General features: G+C 33.4%; 1 protein-coding gene across 1 annotated transcript in view; it reads left to right on the top strand.

Moving 5' to 3' along the window:
* Positions 1-24,669, top strand: part of Gabra4 (gamma-aminobutyric acid type A receptor subunit alpha4) — a 70,639-nt gene extending 45,970 nt beyond the window's left edge. The window contains exon 9 of the mRNA XM_046442752.2: positions 15,309-24,669. Within this exon, the coding sequence (XP_046298708.1) occupies positions 15,309-15,842 (534 nt within the window). The 3' untranslated portion in view covers positions 15,843-24,669. The remainder of the gene's footprint in view (positions 1-15,308) is intronic.
* The last annotated feature ends 2,190 nt before the right edge of the window (positions 24,670-26,859 follow it).

Here is a 26,859-nt window from a genome sequence, read left to right as displayed (position 1 = left end):
AATATTTTGATATACATATACTGAACTAATTACTAGTCACTTCATTAATATTTTCACAAAGTTACTTGATTTCTTTTTTCTTTTGGTGTATATGTGGTCAGAGAACAAAGTCTTCTCTCTCAGAAAATTTCAAGTATTAGCACATTATTATCAACTATAGTCATTATCCTATACATTTGATCTTTAGAACTTATTGATCCTACATAACTGAAACGTTGTACCTTTGGAGCATCATGCCCTTACTCCCCCCCCCCTCCTCCAACCTGGTAACCACCTTTCAATTCTCTGCATCATCTATGAATTCCATGTTTTTAGAATGCATATAAAAGTGAAATTTTGCAGTATTTTTCTAATTCTTGCACTCTGGTCAAACCATCTCTTCTATCCTAGTCAAGCTCCTATCACTAGAACATCCTTTGGTGACAGAATGTCAATTCTAAAGGAATAGGAACTGTTTTCTGTTCCTCAATTTCATATCATCAGAGCCAAGAATAATGCCTAGAACATAAATAGACTTTCAATATTGGTTGCACATTGAATCTGTCAATGGATAGATAAGTAAATGAATAAGTTAAAAGTTTGGTATGCTTTTGGCACACCTGAATTATGTCCTGCTGAATATGGGTTTAGAGTTCTAAAAAAAATTTGGAGAAAGTAGACGTAAATTTTATGACTGATATAAAGATTATAATTAAAGCAACTGGATAGGCTCATTCACTGAAGATTGAGAAAACTTAGATGATTGAGTACCAACGTCATGGGAAGTTAACATTTTAAGATTAGACAAAGGAAGAGCATCCCACACTAGAGACTGAAAAAGGTAAATGGAACATTACTGTTATGTGGAATTATGGGGAAATGTTTAAAAGCAAGGAAGGAGTGATCAACAGTGCTGGATGCTACTGAGATCGTATATAAGTTGCAGATTTTAAAAAGTGCCAGTTGGAATAAGCCACAAAAATTTCAAAGGAAGGATTGGAGAGGAATTGAAAATGATTGAAAGAAAAAATGCCGTCCATAAGTGAAAACAATAATTGTAGATAATTTTTCCACACTGGTACTGATAGAGAATAGTAGGTGGAAGGGGTCAAATATTTGAGAAGTTTTAGAAGTTGATGTTTTTCTTATTTAAAATCTGAAAGAAATTTTTGTATGCTATATTTTAAGATGGTGCAAATACAATAATATCCCTAAGAGTCTTGGTTTTATGCCTTTCTTGAAGCATCCATCAATCCAATGGAAACTTTTAAATGGGAGCCCTTTGTGATCTCTTCTTACAATTGGCAGATCTCGGCAGCTTGGGTTTTAGCTAGTTATTAGCATTGCTTCAAGGAATGAAGCTGATTATCTCCACCGAGGAATAATAAATAAGATGAATTTTTAACAGGGCACAATGCATTGGTTACCATATATTTCCAACGTTTGCTGAGGTGGAAAGTTACAGTTTTCTTTTAATATCCAATTCTGTTAACAAAAAAATACAGAGAATATCTGAGTTTAGAAATAGTGGAGACTTCCTTAGTAATATTTTATACCACAGGGACTATCTATGATAGATTGTGAAATGTTAACACAATAATAATATTTAATAAGTATTGATCATTGACTATGTGCTAAGTGGTGTGTTAAGCACTCTACTCGTATCCACTAGTATCTCTAAGGAGTAGTTATTGTCATTATCCTCACTTTATCTCAGAGGAATTTGAAGCAATGATAGCCCAACAAACTTCCCCAAGGTTACACAACTAATTTTCAGCAGAGTCCAAATCTTGATCTACCTGATTCAGAATCTCTGGTTCTGACTTTAGTTTTTTAACAGCTAATAATTCTGCCATATAAAAATGATAATGAAGGATAATGATATTTGACAGCTTTAGGCTTCAGGATTTGTTTTATAGATTTTGAAGGAGGGCACATTTTCCTTGCTGCCTATCAGATATTTGGGTCTTCTAGTTTCCGGCCTGCCTGGCTGAAGTGGTTATCTTGGCAGTATACATTAATGTGCTGATGAGCCATTTGCCATAAATTGCAACTCAGCTACTGGTTCAATTCATGCTAAATTTCCAATCTGCCTTTACTGAAGTGCAAAATTGGCTTTCTTGTCATAAAGTGGTAAAACATGCAAAATAGTCTAATACCTTATTTTCTAGCTCAAGGAAGATTAGCTGGGCTCCGAGAAAGTTTTAAAATTTTTTCACTTTAGATGAACAGCTGTTTCCGCACGAGAGCCTTGTGAAGTGTTGAATGGTTTTGATAGTGCCCCCTTGGAAATTAGAGCTCATACCATGGGACTTACTCCTCAGGACAAGTAAAATTATTTTCTGGAGAACAGCCAAATGACTTCAGCTATTCAGAGGGTTGTCTACTTGATAATATAAGCATTATGAAATGTCAGAGTAGAATGTGAATTTGTTCTAGTGACTTAATGTACTATTTTACTGTAGGTGGAGTAGATCTGTAATGAATTGTGTTAACAGGATAATTCAACCTCTGCTTTCTGAGCAATTTACTGTGCTTCCTTGTATAAAGACTGGGGATAAGAATTGATTTAAAAATATGAGTTTATACAAATAGATGGCTTATCAAGTCTTCTGCTGCATGTTCTTGTGTCCATGCCTTGTACATCATTTGGCACATGCATTGCTGAACTTAATGTATGTATTTATTGATAGAAAATTTCACCATTTAAGAATCTAAGAGCTCTAGTTTCCAACTAGTGCTTAAGTTGATACTGTTTGTAATACAAGTAGAGGAAAAGTTGCAGTGTCTTATGTACAAGGAGATGTGTCCATCAATTTTACCATATCTTTTGTAGAGCAAAATGTAACTGTAAAATGTAAACAGCATTTTAAGCATTTTGTTTAAACTGAGGGGAGAATTTGTGGAAGCAAGTTAAGGAACAGTTCCTCTCTTGCAGAAGACTATCATAAAAATGTTTTCTATACAGAAGATGTAGGTTTTGAGTGTTGAATCATTTGAAAACAACTTGAAGAGAAAGTTTTTCAGTTAGAAAAAAACAACTAAATTGCATTTGTTGTTAAAATAAAGTGTTCTGTAAAATAAACCATCGAAGTGTAGGCCTATTTTTAAATATTTAGCCTTAAATGTAGAGAATATTTGTCATACAAAATCTCTAAGCACTTCATGGCAACAAGCACCAGAGTAGGAAGAATATTATGAATGAGAATAAAGATAATCAGTGGAAAGCTCTAGAACACTTTTCCCAGATTCTAGCTGGAAGGATTATCTAATCAGAGGAGGAATTTTGTGGGGTACAAAGAATTAGTATCAGTGTTTGGCTTATACTCAAATCTTACACACATGTAAATCATATTCAAGGCAGAGAAACTATGCTGTTTATAAATGTCACGTAGTTTGGAATTTTGCAGCCATATTTCAAACAAATTCTTGTGACTTAAAAAAATCCCTTAAATATATGTGTTAGCAGTTTCCAGCCACCTCTTGAAGTGGCTTAGGAGTATGAATTTGGGATTCAAGTCCAATGCATTTTGATTGGATTACCCTGGGAGAGATACTTAACTTTTTTAGACTTCAGTGTCCTGATTGAGAAAATGAGACTATTAATAGTTTCTCATGAATGTTGTAGGAACCAGGTGAGATTATTTGTAAAACTTATTAAAGTAGTGCTGGGCCTATCCTAAATGCTCAGTGCAGTGTGGAGATACTAATGATAATTCAAGATTTCTGTCTGAAAAGTACAGCTATTAGATCTTAATTACATTAGGACAGAATGTAAAACATTGTCTTAGTTGTTTATTTGAAGAGAAGAGTAAGAGTAAAGAGAGAAAGCAAAGATTTTAGGACATACTCAAAGGATCTCAAATTTTTCTTGACAAGGAAAATTTTTGGTCTTCTTTATGTTTATGGTACTGAAAGAAGTCTTTGAAAAATTTTTCCCTCTACCACGAGGCACTTTTTTCCTTTTCCCACTTATCCCCTTTTACCAGATTGAACCTTACCACATCCATATCTTCACAAATGTCAGTCTCACAAAGAGACTTTCCCAGCTCTCAGGATAAGTAATATACTCCCTGCTTCCTCCTGCTTTCCTTTATGGCATCTATTGATTACCATAATATTTTATAATTCCTGGAGAAAATTTCAAAGACCATAATATTTCTCCCCTCTGTACCCTCCAAGTCTAGAAAAATAACTTGAAGTAAAATTAGACACTCAACAAAAATTTGTTAAATGAGTAAGTGAAGGGGTGAAACAATATATTGCTTATGATATTAATTGTGAATATTTTATTACCCACTTAATCTGGATAGTAAGCTCCAACAGAAGATGAAGCCTGAGACTTGAGCTTTTTTCCTTAAACATAAGTCAATTGATGGTCTAGGATTGTGGCTCAGTGGTAGAGTGCTCGCCTAGTATGCGCGAGGCGCTGGGTTCGATCCTCAGCACCACATAAAAATAAATAAATAAAGGTATTGTGTCCAACTACAATTATTTTAAAAAACAAATCAACTGAGATTATTTATTATCAATGTTTAGATTAAATAGACAAACAGTGGCGAGAATTCGAAAAAAAATTCAGTGAGCTTCTCAAGTTGTGAAAAACCCCTTTACTGAGTGCATAGCTGTGCTTTTACAAAGGGACATATGTCTACTAGTGTTTCAGCTGTGAATTCTTTTCCCCAGCTGAAGTATACTGAGGACCTACCTTTATAAATGATTGTCTTTTAGACATTCCTCCTGCTGTCTGCTGAAGCAGATAAACTTTGTGACTCAGACTTTTACTATGCCAGCCTCCTATAGGGTTGGCATAGACCTGAATCTTTCTGGAAGGCTATTTTTCATAGCCCAATTTCATTATGATCAAATCCTATCAAGTCTACATTAAGAATGAAGCATTGTTCAAATAATAAGTTTGAATATTTTTTTTTAGTATCGTGATGTTGACCAAATCATTTTCATAGAGTGATATGGAGGCTTTAGAGGGAAATTTATTTAGCCACCAAAGTTAGCATTTAAAAATCAAGTAAGATTTCTTTTTAAATTTAATTTTTATTTTTTAAATTTATTTTTAACTTGCATGAAACATAAAAAATGTATTTTGAGATATCATGTAAAGTTTTTATACATATATACATTGCGTAATGTTCAAGTCAGTGCAAACATATCTATTTATCCAAACATTTATCATTTCTTTATGAGAGAATCAACCAAACTCTTTCCTTCTAGCTTTTTAAGTATTTTATCAGTATTTTTTATATGACAGCAGAATGCATTACAGTTCATATTACAAATATAGAGCACAATTTTTCATATCTCTGGTTGTATACAAAGTATATTCACACCATTTTGTGTCTTTATACATGTACTTTGGATAATAATGACCATCAAATTTCACCATCATTTATAATTCCATGCGCCTTCCCTTCCCTTCCAAAAACTCTGCCTTATCTAGAGTTCATCTATTCCTCCCATGCTCCCTCTCCCTATCCCATTATGAATCAGGCTCCTTACATCAGAGAAAACATTCAACATTTGGTTTTTTGGGATTGGCTAACTTCACTTAGCATTATCTTCTCTAACTCCATCCATTTACCTGCAAATGCCATGATTTTATTCTCTTTTATTGCTGAGTAATATTCCATTGTGTATATATGCCACATTTCATCAGTATCTTTAGGTCTGTATCTTATCATTACCTTTAGTCACCCTACTGTGCATAGTAGTAAGACTATTTTGCATTGTTTTCTCAGATATCTATATATGTTAACTCCACCATTAAGAACTCAAATAGTCTTAATGTAAAATGTGACAAAGAAAGGTTAAAAGTTATGTTAGCAATTATATTTTCAAATATTTAAATGAATATGTGTTGTAAAATCCAACACACATCCTTAGTTAGACATAGAGTTATAATCTGAAGAGGTGAACCTATTGAGGGGAAAATGTTGATTGATTTAAAAAAGAACTAGAACTAAGTTCAAACTAGAAAGTTAAATAAAAGCTCTGATTAACTGTATTTCTCTGATCTGGGTGAGGAGGGACCAAAAATTATTCTAAAGACTGGTGGAGGAATGTTATATCCAGGCAATATTGACCATTTAGGAGGAGAACATTGATGCCCCCTGGTGGGTATGAAAACATTTTCTTTCCTCAAGGACAGGTTAAAATATGAAAAAGAAATTTAACGTGTCATTCTTGTCAAGAGCATCTCAGTGTCTCTGCATATCTTGTATCTTGGCTCTACCAAGGATTTTGTAATTTCCATAAAAGTATACCCACATGGTGGAGAAAAGGATGATAGACTAAATTAGAACAAAGTTTTTGAAAGGGAAGAGAGCTGCAAAGTTATCCAGGTTTTGTTTATTTTTTTCCCCATGAAAATAGTAACATTTACTATTTTAAAATGTTTAAAATCTGCATTCTGAATTTAATTTTAATGATGTTAGATGATTCTGTTACTCTGTTCAGGCTGATGTGATAAAATACCCTTAAACTGAGTGATTTCAGAAACAGAAATTCATTTCTCAATTCTAGAGGCTGAAGATCAAGGTTTTGGCAGGTTTCAGTTTCTAATAGGGGATCTGGTCCTGACTTACAGGTGGCTGCCCCCACTGCATCCTCACACCGTGGACAGAGAGATATCTCTGATATTTCTCCTTCTTTTGTAAGGACAAAGTTTCTATCAAACAAGAGCTTCATTTTCATGACTTAATTTAAATTTAGCCACCTCCTTCAAAGTCCTCTCCAATATTAGTGATATGCAGAGTTGCAACTTCAAATGGATTTGAGAAGAACAGTATTCAATCCATATATAGCAATGATTAAAACACTTTGCTCTTTTCATTTGTCATCTTCTTTGACATTTGTTGCCTTCTGCTATTCCTCATCTAATGGCTTCATCACCTCATTTCGTATATCCAAATTATATGTGCAAAAAGTCCTTTCGACTACTGATAGTAATTGGGATAAGAAGTGAAGGAAAAAGAGGGATACTGTAGTGCCAGACCAATATATCCAGATACAATTCTTTTTAATATTCATTTATATCAAGAAAGTGGTCCAGCCAGCCTGGGTTGCCAACGTTGTAAATGTGAACTAATGCTCTGGGTATGGCTTTTCATACCATAAGGTATGAATATCAGCTCGTGGGTGAAATTACAACTGTTTCTCCAGTCTTTCCTGTTTCTCTGATGACCACTTTCTAGATTTTACTGATAGTTGAAAAAGTCCCAAAGAGAGAGAGACAGGGATCTGTGTGATATAGTAACACAACCACATTTATTTTAGAAGTTGAAATATTGTGGTTATGGTTTTTCGTACATGGAACATGACATATGGTTGTCTTACTTAGTTCAGTTAGAAACATGTAAACTTAGTGACAGGGGCAGAAGTCACCTGTAAACTTAGTGACACTCAGCAGGAGTCAGCCATTATCATTGTAGTTTTTGATATTGCTATTTTGTCCTGAAATCCTTTTAATTTGTTTTATGCACAAGTTATAGGATTAACTCTAATGTTAATTCTCATATTACTACCAATATTCATTTCAATTTTGTATTTATTTGTATTTCTTTTTCATTTCAGCCAGCAACATCCTTTCCTTGACTGAACTTCACCATAGACATTTTTTACTTCAGTGTTCATCTACTTTTCTGATGATTAGAAATGATCATCAGAATTTATAGATATATAAAAGTATCTCCTCAACTTTCATTTCTTGTAATGATTCATTTCTGAGTGATGTATCTTTTTCTTTTGGAGGCAGAGACTTATTATTTGACCTCATTATTTTTTTCTAATATTCATTTGACATTGACTACATGGTAGACATTATGCTAAGTGCTATACATGCATTAACTTATTTATTCATTACCTTATTTATTCATTTTGAGGAAGGTACCATTATTAACCCATTGTTAATCCTGTATCAAGCCATCTTTGAGCTTCAAGAGGTTAAAAACAGCAAGTAAATAACAAATTCAGCATTTGAATCTAGGTCTGACTGATTTGGGGGCCTGTAATCTAACAGTTTAGTAGTGTTTTTCAATTTCTGATCCCTGGATCTCTGGCAATAAACTGGAAACTAATGAATGAAGTTTTGCAAATATGGCTTGAGACTTGAGTCTTTAAGTAGCTTCCAAATTTTTCTTATAAATATTTCACATGACTACAATACTGTTTTTCCTTATCTAGTAGAAAGGATTCATTCATCTTAAGGTTTGGTTTAGAGAAAGTAGGTTGAGTCTCCTTTGACTTCTTCCTTTTCCAAGATTCTGTTGGCAGCATTAGAGAAAGTAGCTCCTGTGCTAGAGAAATCTACTTGACCAAGCTGAGAACTTCTGTTCTAACTAGTGAAGTCTCCAACAAAGCAGTTACACCCATTGGAACCACATATTTAGTGTACAATGCATGTACAAATATAAAGAAACACTAGGAATTACTCTGAAACAAAACTAGCCACAAAATCTCCTATCTCAAAGGAATCCTAATGTTTTAAACTTTCAACTCCAAATATGTAAAGGCAAAATGAATGAATTTTTAAAGATCTCTTTTTTTGGTATTTCCAAATTGAATACATAAATTTATCTCAGCACCTAATATTGAAAGTAATATTTCTATAGCTTATGGAAATACAAACAGTGAATTAAATGCTAACACTGGAAGGAAATGAAATACAATAAATAGGGAACTCAGCATTTTCATTTCTACAATTTGGAGCTCAATATATGATGAAGTCCCTTGGTAAATATTTATGAAATATTTATTATGTTTATTTGGAGGTGATGTTTTTCATTTCTACATGGTAGCACTTTCTGGAACTGCTGTTGATAGTGCTCAGTAAATCATTACTTTGGGGTTTAGTGTTAGCTGATGTATCACACTTGTTTGTTTTCTTATTAAATAAGATATGTGGCTACCCCTGAAATCCTGTCTGAATGGCCTTGAATAAATGTCTTTACATTATTGGATTCTTATTTTTTTTTGTATGTGACTCATTGATATTCTGGAAGATAAACCTGTTCATTATTAGCCTTGTTAGTTTTTAATTTAGGAGAGTTAAATTACATTTTATTAAACTTCATTAGCTCTCAAGCAAGCAATATGAAAGTAGCTTCTTGCATTCTGCAAATCTAATCTTAGTCACTTTATCTCCTTGCTGCTAGAGTAATAAGTTGAGATGAATTTTTTTTTTTTTGCAGTTTGATAATACTCCTTTAGAAATTGTGTCAGATCATAGTCATGATTGACAAATTGCTTGGATCTGCTCTTATTTTCCTGTTGATGCTTTAATTTGTTGGTAATGTTTGAATCTGCCACCTCACATCTCTATCCCACCAGTTTCTTTGCTTCAGGCTATTGTGACTAATGACAAAATGATTTCAAACTAAATAATTTTTTAAAAATTCAAATGAAGCTTAGGTGCCTTTCCTCTTTGGAAACACTATGGGTTTGCTGAATACTAATGCAGCCTCTGAAGTCTCTACACTCTGCATGAAACACATCATCACTCTGACTGACACATTAGTTGTTCCAAAACTTGATGGCTGTGTGAATATTATTCCTAGTGAGTTCTGTGCCAGCTAGGTCAATAGATTTCTCAATTCTTTTGTGGTTTATCATCATGGAAAATGACAACTATTTTTTTGCATACTAGACCTTGAGACATAAGTACAAAATAACTTGAGTATCATTTAGCTATTAGCAGAGAGCATAGATTGAAGTCTCAAGTCAGTCAAATTCTACTTTCCTTTATGTAAAGTATAATATATAAAATACTGAAACTTGTTAGGTATTTTCAGTCAGACTTGGGATTGAGTCAAAATAATTTATATGTCTCAGGCACTACCTACAATATTCTAGACATCTGCCCCATAAACAAAGATATAGTACCTTTAGAGACCATATAAAATTTTTTGAAGAATTTGAAGAAGTATTTTGATTCTGTATATGTCCACACCAATGCAGATGATCAAGTATGAAGTTGGTTCCTACTATGTTCTTTACCCTACAATATTTTATAAAGGTCTTTATATCATAGGAACTTATCAACACTTTTAAATTGGGAATATAAAGATTTGATCTTTGTTTTCAGACAGTAATCTTAGTGACATTGTCCATACTACCTCCTCTATTCCCATGAAATCTCTTGCTTTGTTGATTCTTCTTTCTAATCATCTTAGACTAATACTGTCTCTTGCCTGGACTCTCTTTTTTTTTTTTCCTCAGTCTATTCTTCATATCTATGCTTATGTTTCTTTGCTGTTTAAACCTCATTACATAGTAGATGTTTTAGTGTATAATTTTCAAATCATCAAATGCATGACTTGCTGGGTGCAGTGGCAATGGGGGTGTGGCTTAGTGGTTAAACAAGCCTGGGTTTAATCCTTGATACAAAAAAAAAAAAAATTACACACATGCACAACTCATACAAATATAGGATGAACGTATGTCAAGGATTTGCTTGACTCCTTAGTTAATTAAGGAAACACTTATAGGAAAAAATATTTTAAAACTTTTTGAGAAATGGTTACCTGTAAGCATTTTTAAAAAAATGAATACTAGAATAAGATTGCTAAATTAGATACAGAGGTGCCTAATATACAGGGAAATAAAACCATAACTTGTTCTTCTCTACTAGATAGGAAGTTATAAGTTAGTATGTAAATTTTGAAGAGTTTGGATTCTAATCAAATATTAAATACCAAAATCATACTTAGTTAAATTATCCTAGAGACTTAATAATCCCTTGGTGTACTTGTTAATTAGTGCTTCATTATGACATTGAAAAGATATGTATTCATTTCTAGTGTCTGAGTCCTGAATAATTTTTATTAACTATATTCTTGATTATCACAAATACTTGACTGAGTAAAATAGACAGAGGTACCTTTTATGTGCTTTAAATCTTCTTGCACAATTTAGAGTGAAGAGGCTGTTCATGCCAGCAGGTTAGACACTTGGTATATAATTCACTGACTTCCAGCCAGTCAAGACCTTTCTGCTATTATTTTCTTCTACTGCAAAAGGAAGAGCTGGAATAAATAGTTAATTAAATTTCTTCCAGTATTAATATGTTATAATTCTTGAAAAATGGAATTATCAAGAGAAAATACCTTGATCCTTTAGCTGGTACATGAAGTTAGGCAACAGCACCCCCTAAAGGGTTCTCTGTTAGTTCTAGGCAAGTCAGCCTCATTATCCTATAATGTCCCGGAAACTTTCCCTCACAAGAGAGATTTGGAAACAGGTCCTGTTGGGACTTGATTTAGTTAGTCTGTATATGTTTTCTATTGCCACAATAATTCTGCATAACAAACCACTACACTGCTTCCTGTACTTACAGCAGATATTTGCTTTTGCTTTCTTGTCTGTGGATCAGTTGAGAAGTTGTTTTGATCTCAGTTAAGCTTGCCTAAGTTGTCCATCTCTCTTAAATGAGACACACTTGCATGTCTACTGTAAGCTAGCTATTTGGTGATCTATGATAGCCTTACTTCAATAACTGGTTCTGCTCCAAAGGATCTCTCATCCTCCAATCGGCTGTCCCAGGCCTGTTCTTTATGGTGGTGGTGGCAGTGTTTCAAGAGAGAGTGGAAGCAAGCAAGAACTCTTGAGGTTAAGACACAGAAACAACACACCATGGTTTCCACTACATACTATTAGCCAAAAAAAAGTCATAAGGAAGCTTATTGGGACATAGATATGATTATTTGGTGCCATTTTAAAAACAATCTGTTATACAGAACATGATTCACAGGATTTTGGGAAGTTCCAGGAGAATAACAGAATAAGGTCTAAAAGGAATGAAGAATGTAGATAGTCCTGTGCTTTGTTCTATGGATCAGTTAAGTTCAGTTTCATCCTTCCCAGTCTTGCTATTAAAATTTATAAGGCAGCACCAGGGCAATATTTAGAGCTATTTATACTGTACTACCGAGGTTAGGACCTTCTGAGCCCTCTACCAAATGCTACATGAATGTTGACATTTTCCAGTCTGGCTGTTGGGAACATAACATTATTCCTGGCTTCATGAGAGCATCAGATACTGTTTCCTCAAATCCTTTAAGATGGTCCTTTATTTCAGCCTTGGGTAGTTACCCCACACTCTTAAACTGACCTTGGCTTAGCAAAATACCAAATAGGGCATGCTTTAGATTTTTGGAGTTCCACTTTGTTCTGCTTTCTCTCTGTTACTTTGCCCTGAGAACTCTAGTCTCTGGTCTCCCCAGACTGTTAGATCCATCTCTTCAATTCAAAGAATCTTCCAGTTTTTTTCTGGGTTCCCTTTTATTGCACTACATCAAGGAAACCTTTATTGCACTACAGCAAAAAAAACTAAGTTTGTTTCTCCCCTCTCAGTGATTATGGCTCTAATACCCAGTGTCTTTTAAAAAAAGTTATTTTGTCTAGTTTTTTGGTAATTTTAGGAAGAAGGATAAATTTAGCCTCTGTCACTCCATTTTGGCTGGAACTAGAAATCTTCAAATTCTTAGAATTTAGTGTTAGGAAAAATAAAGGTTTCTAAAGATCATAGACACCCCAACTTTCAGTGAACAAAGAGAGTATGGAAAACATCAGATTACATTTTAAAATATATATAAATCTCTGCTATGTGTTTAATTCATTCTTTTTCACTGTCTTCCTCACTATTCTTAGGATACTTAACATTTTGTGTCAGTTTAAATACCTTTTTATTTATTTATTTATTTTGATACTGAGGATTGAACCCAGGGGTGCTCAAATGCTGAGCCACATCTCCAGCCCTGTTTCATATTTTATATTTTATTTAGAGGCAGAAACTCTCACTGCTGAGTGTCTCACTAAGTTGCTGAGGCTGACTTTGAACTCATGATCCTCCTGCCTCAGCCTCCCAAGCGCTGGGATTACAGGCATGTGCCACAACTCCTGGCACTTTTTAAAACATTTTTATTATTTTGGGGGTATGTGCATTTTCTTTAAAATGGTAGTATTCACTTTTTAAACTTTAGGGATATACCTTATCCTTTTTATATTTCTTATCATGCAGATAGTATTTTAGAATTAATTATAATGAACTATACATTTCTATAAAAAGAGATTCAAAATCTGAGGATTGATTAAATGTCATTTATAATGTGCTTTGTAGAGCAAAGGTGTAGGACAAGTAATGTTGTCTTTAGTTTATAGGTTGATGTCAATTTTTGGTTTCAATTGTCTCCACCAAAATTAGGTGCCATATGTTAGGCTACAATTTCTCATAAGTCCAGCAACAGCCTGCTTAGGAGAATACTCCAAGCTGACATGAAGAATGCTTTCTAAACCTCTCAGAGTCTGCTTTGGCTCTGTGTTTTGTGAGACAGTTTTTCTTTCTCAGCTCATCGACCTTGAAATCATAATTTGCAAGTGTATGTAGTATGCATGGAACATTTTAACAATGCTCAATGAGTATGACACTTAGAAAGATATTTGTAGAATAAACCTTCCTCTCCAAAGTGAGCTCTCAATTAATTGTGTACAATTTATCTACTTTATATATTATCTGTGAATTGTCCTTCAAGGCTGGCTCCTTCCAGTCATCCACTTACTCTTCTTCTTTCTCCCTTCTATTTTTCTATCTCTTCACCCACCATTTATTTCACAAAATTGTAGGGAGAGAAGATATTATATAACCTTAACATAACTTGAAATAAATATAATCAGGGAAGAGAAATGATTGCAAAAAAGTGTACTTTTTTCTCAAGTCAGACATGATTACTTAGGGACCATCTGAGCTATTACTTTACTTCATAGTATGGACAGTCTATAGTGAGCTATATTTATTGTGTCCTTTGCATCATGAGAGGAATTGATTTTTAATGGTTAACCATGGAATTTTTTTCAAATATAGCCTTGTTCTACAAATAAAACAATTTGATGGAAAATAGTGAATTAAATTTTTATTTAATTGCTCTTTATTTGTCAGTGGTGTGATTTCAGATATTTATGCAGCCATTTGTTGATGCTGTTTAATGTCTAATACAATCTCTTATTTAAAGTTAATATTCCAGTTGGGTATGGTGACGCATTCTCATTCCTGTAATCCCAGAAGCTCTGGAGGCCAAGGCAGAAGGATCCCAAGTTCAAAGCCAGTTTCAGCAATTTAGCAAAGCTCTAAGCAATTTAGTAAGACTCTGCCTCAAAATAAAAAAATAAAAAGGGCTGGGAATGTGACTCAATAGTTAAGCGCCCATGGATTTAATACCTAGTACCATTAAATAAATAAATTTTAAAAATAAAAATAAATTAATGTTCCTTTATATTTTCACTATTTTAATTTGATGAAAACTAAAATATGTCAGATTTTTAGATTTTGCACTAATGTGTATGATTGCCTAAGATTCTTTCATGAAAATCAATTCCAGGCATTTAGAAATTAAAGTTTTTAAAGTAAGGAATGTCATTGTTTTAGTTAGCTGTTAGTCTCTTATGACCAAAATATTGGACAAGAACAACTTAGAGAAGGAAAATTGTATTTGTGGCTCATGATTTCAAAGGTTCATTCAGTATATGGTTAGCTGACTTCATCACTCTGGGCCTGAGGTAAGGCAGACTATCTTGGAAGAAAGGTATAGCAGAGGAATGCTGCTGGGATCCTGGCAGCCAGGAAGCTGAAGGGCCCAAAGGCAGGGAGGAGAGCCAGGGACAAAATACAGTCCCCAAGGGCACAAACTCAGTGACCTACTTGCCCTAGCCATGCCCCACCTGCATATAATTACTAGCCACTAGTCCATTCAAACTATCAATCAATCAAATAGATGAATCCACTGATGAAGCTGCTACTCTTGAAATCTAATCATTTCACCTTTGAAAATCCCTGCAGGGCCTAACATGTTAGCTTTTTAGGGGACACCTCATATCCAAACCATAATATACATGTAGATGTTACCATTATTATTTTGTGCAGAAGAACTTATAAATAAAGGTCTTAAACATATATAAAACTCTAAAAGGCATATGACATATTATAGAATAATTATTTGTAATAAATCTGAACAAAGACCTTCTATAAGTAGAGTTATGTACTCTTAAATTAAAAACAAGTATAAGTAGTAATAAAATCTAGTCTTCTTTAAATATTTTAACTCGGTTTATAGATTGGATCATAGTTTGAAATATAAGATTTTGATTCGTAGTTTCAAGTATATACTTGTTTTGCTATGTATTTTAATACTTTTGAGGTAAGCTGAGTAGCTACAGCAGATTAATAAATGTTTCTTTGATGGACTTATGTGTTTTCATCCTTTTAAATTTTGTAGAAATCTACAAAAAGTTACATAACCAATTAAATTTTTAAACTACCTTTTCAGAATACAAATGCCAGTTTGAACATGAGGAAAAGAACAAATGCCTTGGTCCACTCGGAATCTGATGTTGGCAACAGAACTGAGGTGGGAAATCATCCTAGCAAATCTTCTCCAGTTGTTCAAGAATCCTCTGAAGCCACATCTAAGTCATACTTAGCTTCCAGTCCAAACCCATTCAGCCGGGCAAATGCAGCCGAAACGATATCTGCTGCAAGAGCACTTCCATCTGCTCCTTCTCCTACTCCTAGTCGAACTGGGTGTGTGTTGAGACAAACATCAGTTGGATCTGCTTCTACTCGTCGTGTGTTTGGCTCAAGACTGGAGCGAATTAAGACCACAGTTAACACCCCAGGGGCTTCTGGGAAGTCATCAGCCTCTGCTCCTCCTCCTGCTCCTCCACCTGCTGGATCTGGCACAAGTAAAATAGACAAATATGCCCGTATTCTCTTTCCAGTCACATTTGGGGCATTTAACATGGTCTATTGGGTTGTTTACTTATCTAAGGACACTATGGAGAAATCAGAAAGTCTAATGTAATTTTGTTGCTATAGTAGTTTCCTAAAAGATGATGAAAATGCAGACTATCTTTTTAAATGTTTTTAAATATAATTATTCTTTACTAAAATAAAAATTCTATGTAATTTTTCCACTTAAAAAAATATAAGCCGGTTATTGGGAGAGTTAATTAATTCCTCAGTGAAGAGAAAGTGAACCATTTTTCTTTTCAGAAAGAGGGTTTAAAAAGGATCTATTCAGCATTCAAATTAGATGGAATACAGACCATCCTGGAAAGTTGAAACAAGAGTAATAGGGCTATTAGAGATATGTGGTGCACATTTTTGCATTGAAATTTGAAAACCGACTATGACACTTTTAATACCCAATGAATATCAACCAGCCACCCTAAATTTCCCAGTGGCACTGCCCTTAACCAGAATCATTTATTTGATGTCATATGCAGTGACCTTTGGAGATTCTCTTAGAACCCGCAAGAAAAGGATTTTACCAATTAAACAAAACATCGGTGAGAGGAAAACGGAAGAAAACAAACACTGATCAATAGAGAGAAAACTCTGCGGAGTCAAAAACGAAGACATAGACCAGGGGAAATGTGTTTCCTTTCATATGTTGGCCAAACAGTACTTAAAGGTTGACTTGAAATTTTGTGCTCTGAGCCAAAGTTTAACTCCTTGTATGAATTCTTTTTCACAGTAGCTCATTCAGGTATGTACTGTATTTACTCCCTGCATACTTATTCAGAGCCTAAAGCCTCTTGTGTTCCAGGCACTCTCCTAGACACTGTGTCCTAGGAAAGCTCTGTCACAGTTACCTACAATATTATTAAAATAGTAGAACAGTCAATGCATGCTGAAGAACTATAGCCTAGCAGAGGACTTTGCATTCTTTAATGAAGGAAATATAGTTAGAGTCGACATCATATCCACAATATTGTTTCTCCTCCATTGGTAGAGGATAACAGGTATATTTGTTCACTTAACTACTTTGAGATAAGTCAATGTTAGTACGATTTCAGCAACTGGTTTTCAAAATACAATGAAAATGTGGTACAGATTACTCTGTAAGTGACAAAAGCACCATATATCTGGAAAATAAAAATCTGGGCACTGTAAGACCTGATAGATTACGTGTCTCAAATTTGAAAAGGATCACTGAATTTGATCAGAATCACAAAATATTCAGAAATAAGAACTTTTTAGATGTTTTTCCCAACATGGATCTATCTTAGCTGCTGAAATGCCAATCTTCGGACATTTTTTTGTGTCCATAGTTCTGTACTTTCAGGTAGATTTTGTATTTGTTTTCTGGGAGTTTTGGTAAGGTTTACAATGAAAGCAGCAAAAGAAAGAAATGAAGAAAAAATTCATAGCCACAGGGTGGGATGCCACTGACTCTGTTATGTAATTCAACAGGATTTTCACTTACTGACTTTTCTTGTATTACAAAGCTTAACAACTTAATTGGATTTCTTGCAGCTGTCTTATGCAGCTCAATTTAGGTCTGTTGGGTTGATTTGGTTGTTGTGTTACTTCCAGATTTTTCTTCTATATTTCTTTCTACCTGCTCTAGGTGTGTGTGAATGAAAGTGTTCTTAGTGTTTGGGGGAACGTTTTGATAGAATGGCTACCTTGCAGATCAGAGCTCTTATTTTTTTAGAAAAGAAACTATATAAATCAATTGGCATCAACTTTTTAGTTATTATATTGCCTTGTAATAGTTGTATATGAACCCTGTAAAATGTCACAAATATTAATTGTAAATCATATTTGAGAATCCTTCTTAGACAAGAATCTATCTCTAGGTATTTCATAGAATCAATACATTTTAAGACTAAAAGATGCTATAGAAATCATCCAGTCCAAATCCCTCATTCACGATTTGATTTTAGTAAAATGAGGCCCAGTAAAATCTGTATATATGTATATATTTAATAAAGAGTACTTGTACCAAAAAGCTTATAAATTACTTTATGAATGTGAAAAGATTACTGGCCTTGAGGTCAGTGCTTGGAATTGTGGTTTGAAACTCTGATCATTTAGTATTCAGACAAAATGACTTTATTTCTTTGGTAAGGAAAACTTACTCTGCTTTTCTATTCATGTATTCTTAAGAAACATTTTACCAACTTCCTTTTTTAAAAAAGAAAATTCCTCTTTAAATTTTGTAGGTTTTAAGGGGATAAAAAGTAAATGACTTTAAATTTATAGATCATAGATCCAGGTGAACTTACTGGGGTTTTGTTTGTTTATTTGTTTGTTTTTGGTTTTGTTTTTTGACTCTGGTATATGAAGATTTAAAAATAAATTGGTGGCCAAACCCTGAAAGGACAAACTTAGCCCAGGATTCTTAATTGTTTATTCAAATAAATTCACCAGAAAGCCTACTCATTAGTACCGAAAGGAATTATTTCACTTTCATGCAGTGTTAATAATAATGTGTGCTTTATTTTCTCAAACTAAAGTCCATCAAATTCATTCAATGATTTTCACTTTTGTCATCATTTCTGTCTTCTTAATAACTCAGAGGTACATTGAGTAAAACACTCCTGTGATGAGCCAATGACTCTTCACCCATTAGAAAATCTCATGAGAATACTTAGGGGATCCCAAACTCCTTGTAATTTGGATAAAAAAAAAAGAATAGTAGTTCTGGTTGAGAATGAAGCTTTTGTATACCTGTCTTTTAAAGGTGAAATTCATAATCATTTCATTTTGTACTAGTAGAGTATCTGTATCCAGTTTTCAAATCTGAGTTGTCCACTAACTGCTGCATAATCATTTCATTTCCTCCAAGCATGACTAGTTATACAAATATATTTACATGATTAACCCACAGTTAAAAATGACTTTCATTTGTGCATATACATAGTCCTTAGAAAACATACATTTTAGGTTGGGCCTGACAAATCTTGAATTAAAGTAGGCAGAGTAGAGTCACCTTCTTTAATAGATGAGTCACAGAGAAGTTAGTGACAAAGATAAAAGCAAAAGGCTGAAATGAACTGTTGAAAGGTCATTTTTCAATCACCTCACCTTAGCAATAATTTTGTCTCAGGCAATACAAAAAGCAAAAATTTGTTAGTGCTAATTCTGTATGAGGGGCAAAAACTCCACTCTCCAGGCCTGTTTTCCAATGATCCCTTCTTCTAGATTTGTGAACCATCTCTAGGGGAAAAGCACTGAAGAGATAGGTCACTTGATTTTAATTGTGAGTGTATTGTGGTTTTAGACAATTAAACCACTCTAGAACTGATTTCTTATTTATAACAGGGAGGGGATGGATTAAATGATATCTGAGTTTTTAAAGTGCTTAATAGTCTGACTTTCATAGTAAATACAGGCATATCCTTGCAATACATACATTCAATATTTTGAGTCACAAATAGATGAATATTGGAAAAAGTTTCTATTTAATAGCATTAAACTATGACTTATATCAAACTAAGGTGTCCTCCTCATCAAAAAGATTCTTTCTCTCTTTTTCTTTTTTTTTATAACAGTGATTAAATCCAGGGGCTCTTAATCACTGAGCCACATTCGCAGACCTTCTTATTTTTTATTTTGAGACAGGTTCTCACTAAGTTGCTTAGAGCCTTGCTAAATTGCTGAAGTTTGCTTTGAACTTGCTCATCTTCCTGCCTCAGCCTCCTTAACTGCTGAGATTACAGGGTATACACCACCATGTCTAGAAAGATTCTCTAGTTAGATTGGGTATTTCCCCATGAAAAATTTTACCTGTTAAAGAATATTGGTTATTTCATTTTCCTGGATTTTTATTCATCTTTATTTAATGGGCTCCTTCCCAGTATTGGGTACCATGCTGACTTTTAGATATATAAAGACAAAATTAGTCCCTTTCTTTGGACATGGTCACAGTCTAGCAGCTACAATAGATGTATAGAGGAAAAATTGTGGAGTACAATAAAGTGCTTCAATTGTATAGAGTAAGGCAAAGATTATAGGGATACTCCTCAGGCACCAACATATGTATCTCAAAACCTACAATACTCATAATAAATATTTAATAAATATTGTTTAAGAAATAAAAATTCATGCAAAAATCCATGATAAACAAAATATGCAAATTATATGATCAATATTAATGTTTCTTTTTTCCTCCAGCTCTAATATTTCTGGCCATATCACTGATATAGATGATGAAAAAAGAATGCACATAACTTCATAAGTTTACTGATAAGGAGGAAAATAAAGTAATAACAGAGAAGGCTTCACAGAGATGATAATAGAGTGAAATTTATAGAATAATTTGGTCTTCTTCTGGCCCCACTCCACCCTGCTTTCACAAACAAACAATAAATAAAAGCACATTTTTATCACCATCTAAAGTCTGAGACAAATGGAAATTAGAAAGTTCAAGGGAAACTTATCCCAGATAGTTCAGGATGGTTCAAGGGAAGTGAGGAAAGCATCAATCCAGGCGAATGAGAGTTATTATCGGAAAGACCTGGCAGGGCTGGATTAGGGAGAATTGAAAGGTCATTTTTCAATCACCTCACCTTAGCAATAAGGTGAAACTTGCTAAAAGTTAGACTAGACTCAGATTGTTGGGACAATTTTGTTAAAATCTTGTAGGATTTTAAGATAAAACTAACATGTTTGTGTTTGTATTTTAGAGAAACTATCTGATTTCTCTGTGGATGGGAGGGCCATAAGTCTAAAGTAGTAGAACAACTGAAATCTTTCATTTTTCCTTTTAATCTCTGCATTTCCTTTCACTTTCTTTTTAACTCAGTGAATTTATTGTATTTTGTAAAATGAAACATGATTACTAGAAATAAAGGCATTCAAAATTTTAAAACAATTTCAAATTTCTACTACCCAGAAATTAACATTTTGTGAATATCATGTCATACCTTTGTATGGATATGTTTGTATAGAAGAGTAGATTAATTAAAAGACAATTTCATAAAATATAAGACCCAGATATGATCTATGCTATATGTGCTGTTGGTTAACTAATAACTAACTTGAATTTATCTCAATTTAAGATAAAAATACCAAGGTAAAACTGAAGAAATCATTGATGTTTATTTAGGTAATTTTCTTCAAAACAAGACATTTTAAGGGCTCTATACTTTTTTATCTCGGATTTCAATCATTATTTTGGGAAACTTTTCTCCTTTTATATGTCTAAACAAGTTTTTTTTCTTTAAGAATACCAATTATGTAAAATTTCTTTTACATAATTTCTAACTATTCATAATATTCTCTATAATTATTTTTTATTTTTAGATTTTTTGTCAGAAATATCCAAATGATTTTTCAGTTCTTTTTATTTTATAACTTCAAATGTAATTTAAACATCATAATTTTTTATTTCATGTATTCTTTTGCTCTACCATTCCATTTTTTATCTTTTCTGCTGTTTATTTTCCCTTTGTTGAAGATATTATATCTTCTTTGAACTTCTAACTCTCTCTTAGTGGGATCAATCTTTACCTCTGCCTTTTTTCTGGGCTGGTTTCTTTCTATTAATCACTGAACAAAGTCAGCTATTTACTGAACTCTAGTGTGGGAAGTAGTGGGAGGGTGAGTCAGATCAGCCCACAGAAGCTATTTTAATTTCAGATGTCAAGCCCACCTCCCCAAATCTGTTTTATCTTCTTCCCAGAGACCATATTTTTTCTCTATTTTTGACATCTAGAGGTCTCTGTAGTTCACAGTGTAAATCTCTCAGTTTTACTTTCCCTAAGTCTTTATTGCTGGTAGTTACTCTTCCTTCTCTCTCATTTCCCCACTTTAATCTGTATGATCCAGTAGACACTATCATATGTAGGCTATTAGCCATTTATTCCCCTCTACTCCCATCTCGTACCATTTGGGAACATATATCTGAATTGTATGAAAGCAGATTTTGCCTTTCTCTTGCCTGTGTATATGCTGTTTCTCATGGCAGCTTCAAACAAATTATATTTGGAGGATATCTAAGGATCATGACACTTCATAAAATATATGCCCTTCCCATGATACGTGCCATTTTAACTTGGTTTCTCCTATTAGTGCAAGTGGAAAGCTAGTTATTACAGTTTATTGTCAGTTATTAGTTAGTTATGGAAAGGGTTTTATTTTTTTCCCAAGTTTTCATCCCTTTTTAAAAATTTTGTTTTGTTTTTGATAGGCCTTAAGAACAGGAAAGTGAACTGTAAATGCTTTTATTTCATCATCTTTAATGAAACCACCATCTGTTATTTGCATTTACATTAGCTCAGGGGTTGACAGGACAAGACTATCTTTTACTGATATGGTAACCAGAGCTAAGGAGATTTTACCTACATATCAGGTATCACTGGAATTGTGCATTAACCATGGATTAAATCTGGATTAAATCAACCATGTGACACATCATAATACTGGGAAGGATAAGGAACTGATGATATAAAGGCCTCCAAAACAAAAGGAAACTCTTCTGTTTTCCTGAATAGTATTTCTGCAACCTTTCTTAGTTTCCCTTAGGGAATCCCAGAGTTCATTCCTGTGAGATTGCTTTCCTTTCTTTTTCTTTTTTTCCCCTCTTTATTCCTTTCATTTGTAGGCTTCACTTTTCATTCATATATTTCTATCTCTATGCTAATTTTGGTACACCACTTATATTTTACTGTTCATCAGTAGGTCACTGAAGTGGTAATTCTTCTAATCAACAAGACAACAATTTTAATGTACTTGAAATGATAATGAGTTTATGGGAAATTTAGAAAAGTTTATGTAGTCTTAATAGCACATCTTTTCTCACCAATAGAAAATAAGTGGAATGCTCATCTTAAATAAAAAAGAAATGTTGAATAAAATAATGCCCTTTCTTTTTACTAGTGACTAATTCTTTATTTCAAATGCAAGTATGTAAAGAAAATACGAAAATTCAAGAGTAATATTTTATCAAAGAATCTACTGATTTCATTGAAAATACTAATCTGGGAAAAAATTGTACAAATATATTTGAAATGTCAGTAGATGCTCTCAGGCTATGGCAGAATTAGTCATAAAGCATACAGGATAGTTCTGTACTAAACACTAAAATTTAGTACAAATTACATTATGATTGCATTTTTCTACTGTATATGCATCATCTAGTTTTTCATCACTTCCACTCATTCTATGTAGATCTAATTGCCTTAAGATATAACCTACTTTGGAAATAGCTCCCTGTAATGCATTGAGATTCATTGTGTAATCAAAGAATAAACAAATACTGTCAGTAAAATATTGTTTTAAAAAAGAGTTGTTGTAGATTTGTATTGACAAAAATTTCTCCCTTATACTTTATATAATGTGTAGGAATATAATGTGAAGAACAATTAGTTTTTTAATATGCATCTACATCATCTCTTTAATGACAATATTTACTGAATTCATTTTTTTCCAAATATGTCTCATTTTTATTCTTACTATAGAATATGTTAAAAGAGTGTGGCTGGCATATACATGGAAAAAAGTTTATGATGTTCCATAAGACATTTTTATTTTGCCAATTACATAATATTATTTTAAAAGTCAAATTAATATGCAAATTATAGATTCCCATTAATTTTCATACAAATTACTGCTTAGAATTGAAATAAAACACATCTCTTCAGGGGAAGGGAAAGAAACTGATAACAGAAAATGTATATTCTTGCAGTTAATCTTTGGCATATTCTTTTCCAGGTTTTTATATTTGTAATCTATAGAGTGCATTTCAATTTTGCCAAATACAATGTATTTGCCAAATGCAGCTTTGCAGATACAGTGCAGAATGTTGGCTTGTCATTTTATTGATTATGCATATTGTGTCCTACTGCAAGAATACAGTAAATGAGAGCTTTCAATTTTCAAGAGACAAACAAATTATTGTTGGTTGATAAGGTAAGGCAAGGTTGCAGGATTTTAAGATAGTTTAACTGTAAAATAAATAGCAATCCAGTTTTCATCAGATATGACATTGAATAGCCAGAATATGAAATATAAGGTTAAATTTTCCACTGATTTATCCTTAATGAAGTGAAAGCCCTAATAATTACTTTGATGCTGAAAATATTAAGAACCCAAAAGGAGATAAAGATGTTCTTTGGTTTTTCAGTTGAACTGAGGAATATAAATAAAGTAAACTCTCTTCCTCCTTTTCCCAAATAATTTTAAATTGTTTAGTTGGACAGTTGAAAAGATTCCTGAGTACAGGAGTAAAACAATAATGCATATTTTATAATGTCATAAAAACTAAATGTGTTGTCCTCCAAGCTTCATTATTCTTCCTGAATCAGAATAGCAAATGTAAAATATGGCATTTATAATGGCTCAAATTTTGGTTAAAGATACAGGTATTTTACTTTCATGGAGAATAGGATTTTCCCACAAAGCATGCACTTAGGCTTTTAGCAATCACCCCCTGAAATTGGTGATTTTATTCTTGGTAGAAGGATTACTGTGGTCCATTATAGTAAGGAGAAGAGCATATTGCCATGATTTTGCTCTCAAAATTTCTTATAAAAGGCATATTATCAAATATTAGTATTAAAAATCATCAGGAAATGGTTTTTTAATGTTTCTCTTTTAGCAGATTTCCCTTTCTTCTCAAAGCTAAACTTACTATTCATGGTAGTAAACTTCCTTTGCTCCTTAAAACAAAGTTTATATTCAAGCATAATACTGTGAAATAATTCAGGTCTCAATTTCTCACTGGAAGGTTATTCTTTAAAATAGGAAGGATTTAAATTTCAATAAAATTTAATCACAGATACTTTGTATTTTAAGATAAATGTGTTGGAGCTAAATTCTGGAATCATTAAAATATAGAACATGTATCTTCTAATGTGTTTTTCTATTTAATTTAAAACAATAAACATAAATATCTTTGGAATATTTTTGGCTTATGTTTTTTTTCTGCATTTAAATAGACTTCCAATAAACTGGTCACAGTATTGTATCAAACATGTTTCACTTTTGAAAGCTTGTTGCTGTCCTGAATATTCCTAGTTTTCACTATCCTGTAATTGCCTGTAAGACCAGTACCATCTGGATTGCAGTTTTGGCAAGTTTAATAATTGGGACATTTTTTGCTAGGTAACATGGATGAAGAACAGTTATAGGATCTATGATATCTGATGTGACATCATAAAACCTTTAAGTTTGTGGTTCTGACTTTCTAACAGGGTATCAAGTGTGTGTGTGTGTGTGTGTGTGTGTGTGTATACGTGTGCGCGGGCACGCGCGTGCGTGCACATAGTCATGTACTTGTGTATTTCTGATGGGTTCAACTCAAGAGAAAGGGCCAAAATCAATCTGTGACTTAGTCCTAACTTGGAAGATCAAAGTAAATTTCTAAGAAATGGAATGAGATTAATGTATAATAAATGTGTTCATGCTTTTCAATATTTAGCTTGGAATATTAGCTGCAACTATTTTGATGTGATGAAGCATTTTGAACAATATGACTCTCCTTAATGAAGTTTTTTTTGTTTTATATCTTATAATGTCTCATGAAATGTTTTGAATATAGTGTTCTGAAGCAACTGTTTCCTGAAGGAAAAAAAATCAGCCTTTTGACTGTATCTCTTAAAGAGGAGAAAAGGCCTGAGAGGAAAAACGTTGACCACAGACTGTGTACAATACACTGTCCTATATGAACACTTACTCAAACTAAAAAGTTTTTTCTCAGCAAAAGAAACAATAAGAGAGGTAAATAGAGAGCCTACATCCTGGGAACAAATCTTTACTCCTCACACTTCAGATAGAGCCCTAATATCCAGAGTATACAAAGAACTCAAAAAATTAAACAATAAGAGAACAAACAACCCAATCAACAAATGGGCCAAGGACCTGAACAGACACTTCTCAGAGGAGGACATACAATCAATCAACAAGTACATGAAAAAATGCTCACCATCTCTAGCAGTCAGAGAAATGCAAATCAAAACCACCCTAAGATACCATCTCACTCCAGTAAGATTGGCAGCCATTATGAAGTCAAACAACAACAAGTGCTGGCGAGGATGTGGGGAAAAGGGTACACTTGTACATTGCTGGTGGGACTGCAAATTGGTGCAGCCAATTTGGAAAGCAGTATGGAGATTTCTTGGAAAGCTGGGAATGGAGCCACCATTTGACCCAGCTATTCCCCTTCTAGGTCTATTCCCTAAAGACCTAAAAAGAGCATGCTACAGGGACACTGCTACATCGATGTTCATAGCAGCACAATTCACAATAGCAAGACTGTGGAACCAACCTAGATGCCCTTCAATAGATGAATGGATAAAAAAAATGTGGCATTTATACACAATGGAGTATTACTCTGCATTAAAAAATGACAAAATCATAGAATTTGCAGGGAAATGGATGGCATTAGAGCAGATTATGCTAAGTGAAGCTAGCCAATCCCTAAAAACCAAATGCCAAATGTCTTCTTTGATATAAGGAGAGTAACTAAGAACAGAGTAGGGTCGAAGAGCATGAGAAGAAGATTAACATTAAACAGGGATGAGAGGTGGGAGGGAAAGGGAGAGAGAAGGGAAATTGCATGGAAATGGAAGGAGACCCTCAGAGTTATACAAAAGTACATACAAGAGGAAGTGAGGGGAAAGGGAAAAATAATACAAGGGGGACAAATGAATGTCAGTAGAGGGGGCAGAGAGAGAAGAGGGGAGGGGCGGGGAGGGGAGGGGGGATAGTAGAGGATAGGAAAGGCAGCAGAACACAACAGACACTAGTATGGCAATATGTAAATCAATGGATGTGTAACTGATGTGATTCTACAATCTGTATATGGGGTAAAAATGGGAGCTCATAACCCACTTGAATCGAAGTGTGAAATATGATATATCAAGAACTATGTAATGTTTTGAACAACCAACAATAAAAAATTAAAAAAAAATAAAATAAAACATAATGTAGAAAGTATTCTTGTTGTCACTTGTATAACATTGGGGAAATTCCTCAATATTTACTGTATTCAATCAGTTATATATGATTCCATACTCAGGTAAGAAAATTTTTATTAAAATTTTAATATTAAAGTATATCATCTAGTTATTTGTTTTATATATACA

The sequence above is a fragment of the Marmota monax genome, unplaced genomic scaffold (genome assembly GCF_021218885.2).
Source record: "Marmota monax isolate L192 unplaced genomic scaffold, Marmota_monax_Labrador192_F-V1.1 WCK01_AAM20220418_F8-fsc00025, whole genome shotgun sequence".
Taxonomy (NCBI): Eukaryota; Metazoa; Chordata; class Mammalia; order Rodentia; family Sciuridae; genus Marmota; species Marmota monax.
Note: the sequence above shows the minus strand (reverse complement) of the source record. Positions and strands in the feature narration are given on the sequence as shown.